This window comes from Ochlerotatus camptorhynchus, unplaced genomic scaffold (genome assembly GCF_037179485.1).
Source record: "Ochlerotatus camptorhynchus isolate MF236.1 unplaced genomic scaffold, CSIRO-AGI_Acam_v1.1 ptg000083l, whole genome shotgun sequence".
Lineage (NCBI taxonomy): Eukaryota > Metazoa > Arthropoda > Insecta > Diptera > Culicidae > Ochlerotatus > Ochlerotatus camptorhynchus.
The window spans coordinates 2182976-2186892 of record NW_027040573.1 but is presented as its reverse complement, the minus strand read 5'-3'; the positions used below and the strand labels follow the sequence as shown (position 1 = coordinate 2186892).

General features: G+C 40.0%; 1 protein-coding gene across 1 annotated transcript; it reads right to left on the bottom strand.

The window, feature by feature from the left end:
* Window positions 1-1232: 1232 nt before the first annotated feature.
* LOC135698173 (phenoloxidase 8-like) lies at window positions 1233-2795 on the bottom strand. Its single transcript, XM_065218065.1, has 5 exons — window positions 2427-2795; window positions 2272-2373; window positions 1935-2216; window positions 1542-1875; window positions 1233-1480 (listed from the first exon to the last, which is right to left on the bottom strand). Exons 1-5 carry the CDS (start codon window positions 2793-2795, stop codon window positions 1233-1235), a joined length of 1335 nt encoding a protein of 444 aa, XP_065074137.1.
* Window positions 2796-3917: the final 1122 nt, after the last annotated feature.

Sequence of the window (3917 nt, the reverse complement as noted above, 5' to 3'; positions counted from 1 at the left end):
CAAACATTTAAAATTTCGCATCTATTTCATGACCACCTTACCCCTCCCTCCCGTCCCTCTCCGTCACACACAAAACTTTTGCTAATTTTATGCAGCTCAATTACAGACAGTTCTGAAATTCAAAGACATTTTTCGCATACCTTTAAAAATAATAATCTGGCATCTCTGGTGTGCAGGATCAATTTTCTTTTCTCGTCTTACGTCTAGTACAACTTTTTTTTTCAATACTGCACGTATCGAGTAGAAACTTTCACCACTGAAACACGTGTACTTTCAAAACAAGGTGCTGTTATTTAATAAATAAAGTGTGGATTCGGACATTATTCAGGTATAAAACTTGATTTGGTACTGAAGTGGTTAACTGTAACAGAGAAGCTCATTTTTGCATGAGTGGACGACATTCTAATGTAGGGCCTCCCTTAACTCAGCCATGCTGAAGGTGGCTGGGTTTGAAACCCGGTCCGGTCTAGGATTAGGCTTGGGAAAATCCTCGACTTCCCTGGACATAATAGCGTATCAATGTACTTGCCACGAATACGGATGCAAAAATGGCACTGGCTTAGAAATCTTTTAATTAACAACTGTGGAAGTGCTGATAGAACACTAAGTTTGAGAGCAAGTGTAAGGTTCCAGTTGGGACGTTATAGATAAAGAAGAAGAAGAACATTCACAGGATGGATAGGTTGTTAACAATGCTAACAACTTAAGTATGATGAAGCTACGCTTGATAATGGAAACAAGTGCAACTTAACTTGTGTTGGTTTCTATATTTAAAATAATAGTGTTTTTATTTCCCTTGTAAATTTTAAACGGGTCGTCCAATCGTTCAACTGTCAACCGATAATTTGAAGGTAAATATAATATATGTGTATCTTGCAAAACTTATGATTGCTGATGGCCACTTTTGGACAATATTTTGAACTTTTTGTTTATAAAATTTATTGTGGCATTATTTGAAAGGTTTTCAAAGGGAGTAGCATACACTCACTAAGACGTTGCTCCCAAAAGACATCGCCATTTAAAATTCAAATTCCGTTGTAACGTATGCTCAGTTCACTATAGCAGAAGATATTTTGGATACCTCTCAGTCTAATTATAATTAAAATTAACGTACTTATGGCATATGTTTTCGTATTTCGAATGCCATAATTTGTGGAAGCGCTTTTGTTAGATGCAATTACCTAGGTTTGGAGATTTTGAAAAAGGTTTGTAGATATGCTTTTTTTTGGTACTTACTCGTTATACTCCTGGTTCACCGTATCATTATTGTAGTTTGACACCATGACGAACAGATCATACTGCTGTCCTTGTGGAGTTCCCTTCGGTAGCAACATATGCGAAGGCCAGCCGCAGTTACAGAACCGAAATTGATCGCTGTTCGGCTGAGTGGACATGGTAACGTTGCGGAACGTACGCTCATACGGAATGGTGACACTTGATTGATCCGATCGACGCACAATGTTGTTTTCCCCTGGGTTCACTGAAATGTTTGCATTCAGTTTATATTAAGGACGCTTTTTTAGTTTTCAATGGAATCTTACAATTTACTGTAAAGGTATCCAATTCAATCATCCAACGACGTTGGTCAATGAAAGGAATATTTTTTCCAGTCTCGTCATTCTTAGGACCCAGGAAAAGTCTAACTGTGCCACGTTTGGTAGCTTCACTATCGTTCTTTATCTGAATTCTATACGTAAAAGGTGCATGCTGAATGTGAGTAAATGTGGCAAACACGTTTCCTTCTGGTCCAAAATCAAGTCCTGTGCCAAGATCTACTTGAGATCTCTGCCAGAACGTGAGTAAAATGTTGCTCTTTGATCCTGCACGATTGTGTTGAACGTTGAAGGAATCAACTTCAATATCCGAATATGAGAGCTGCGATGAAAAATGGTCAATATAGTACTGCATTTGAATAAATGAACGTAATTTCGCACATCATCTTTGCTGTATGGCTTGAAGCGACGTTTGTGGCGTTGGAAGACATCATCAATATGCTGATGCCAGCGATAGAAGACGGGGTCACGCATAGCCGTTGTGTTGTCTCCAATTACACCGAAGCCTTCCAAAAACGAGTTGTCTGGATCGTGTATGTAGGCAAGCATGTTGTGCAGTCTTCCGTAGTAGTTGACATTGGGTGAAAGGGTTGAATTTTCCACCATATTTCCTAGAACATCGATTCCTTCTTTGTTATCGAGTGGAATTTTTCGGCCATCGGTCTGAAAAATTTGGTTGCAGCTCGTGTGTCAACATAATCAATCGCAAGATACTTACTGCAGTAGCAGAACCTGCATCGATTGCTTGAAATATTCTGCTAGTCCACAGTTCCATGTCAGCGATCGATACGATCACTTGATCTTCGACACGGTTCAAATCCTGTGGGTTATATTATGTTAGTTTTCTATGTTAATCTGTTGACGGCAACTCACAGTTAACAGTTGGTTCCGTCCACGACCGGGATAAGAACGGTTGATAGAGCTCTGGGTAATTTTCGGGTAATACGCTTCCGGAATGGGTTCTCGAAGATTAATGAAGGGTCGTACTCTGCGTAAACCGTTACAAAATCGCTCCGTGTTGTACCGCGCTACCGTTTGTTGATGCATGTAATAGAAAAGTTCACCTCTACGATCCTTACGGACGACGTTGTCCGGTCCTTCGGCAGGGTACACCAAGTGCCAGTGCCAATGGTGTAAGTTGACCCCGATATCCTCGCGCCAATAAGCCATTCTCTGTTCTAGTTCTCGGTCGGATGCGGTAAAATTCATCGGAATATCGATGGCCATCTGTGGGTGGGGCATTATTTTTCTTATCTATCTCATGGGCTCGTACGGCCGCTGAAGTAACCCGTGAAATTTAGTATTATTGGATGCCATCGCGAACAACAGATATCGACTGTTTGCTAAATTAGGGAACGAGACTATTTATGCATTCGCTTATGATGTGAGAAAACCGCAAACGGACATAGATAAAAGATGTTTGTCTCGATGTGGTTTTTGTGAGTTTTAAAATGATAGCTGGAACTTTTCCCTACATGATGATGCTGCTGGTTTGCGTGGGCACGGGTAGGCTACGTTTTGCGAGGAAAGAGTTTACAAAGTTTTGTTTACTAAAGCTGATAGGCCCTTTTATGTTGTTGGTTGAGAATGTAAATATGCGTTAATGGAAGTTGCTTCTATACTACCTATACACGGTACGATGCTATGTTATCATCTAGTCTAGAGGCTTCCAAACTTTTAAAGTAAGTGATCCTTATGTGATACAGCATTATAGTCTCTATCAGGGTTGTTAATCGATAACTGTCGATAATGTCAGCGTTAACATATGCAATGGGAGACCTCCCTTAGCTCAGTCGGTAAAGGCGCAGCTACAAAGCAAGATCATGCTGGAGGTGGCGGGCTTCGATGGAAAATTTCTCGACTTCCCTGGACATAGAGTATATGATTGTACTTTCCACATAATTATACTAATGCGAAAATGGTGCAGGCATCAAAAGCTCTCAATTAATAACTGTGGAAGTGCATCTAGAACACTAAGCTAATATGCGATAAGCAATAAGCTTGAAATGTTAAGAGGAAGAAGAAGAAGAACGTCTGCAATGGTAAATTTGCATTGCAGACGCGCATACATTATCGACGGTTATCGATTAACAACCCTGGTCTCTATAAAAAATGATAGGGAAAATAGATGTAATGTCGGCCTAGGGGCATTTGGGCACATACATAAATTCAGTTATCAACTAAATTTTCAATAGCGACCAAAAATATCCATTAGTACCGTCCCAATGACGGTTCATCTGGATAAAATTGATAAATAGCAGATTTTTAGCAATGGGCCCACTCTTAGATCTATAGGCCAATATTAGAACCATTTCCCCTATATTATATTTTCAGTCAGTAATTTATTCGGTTCTTCGAGCATTA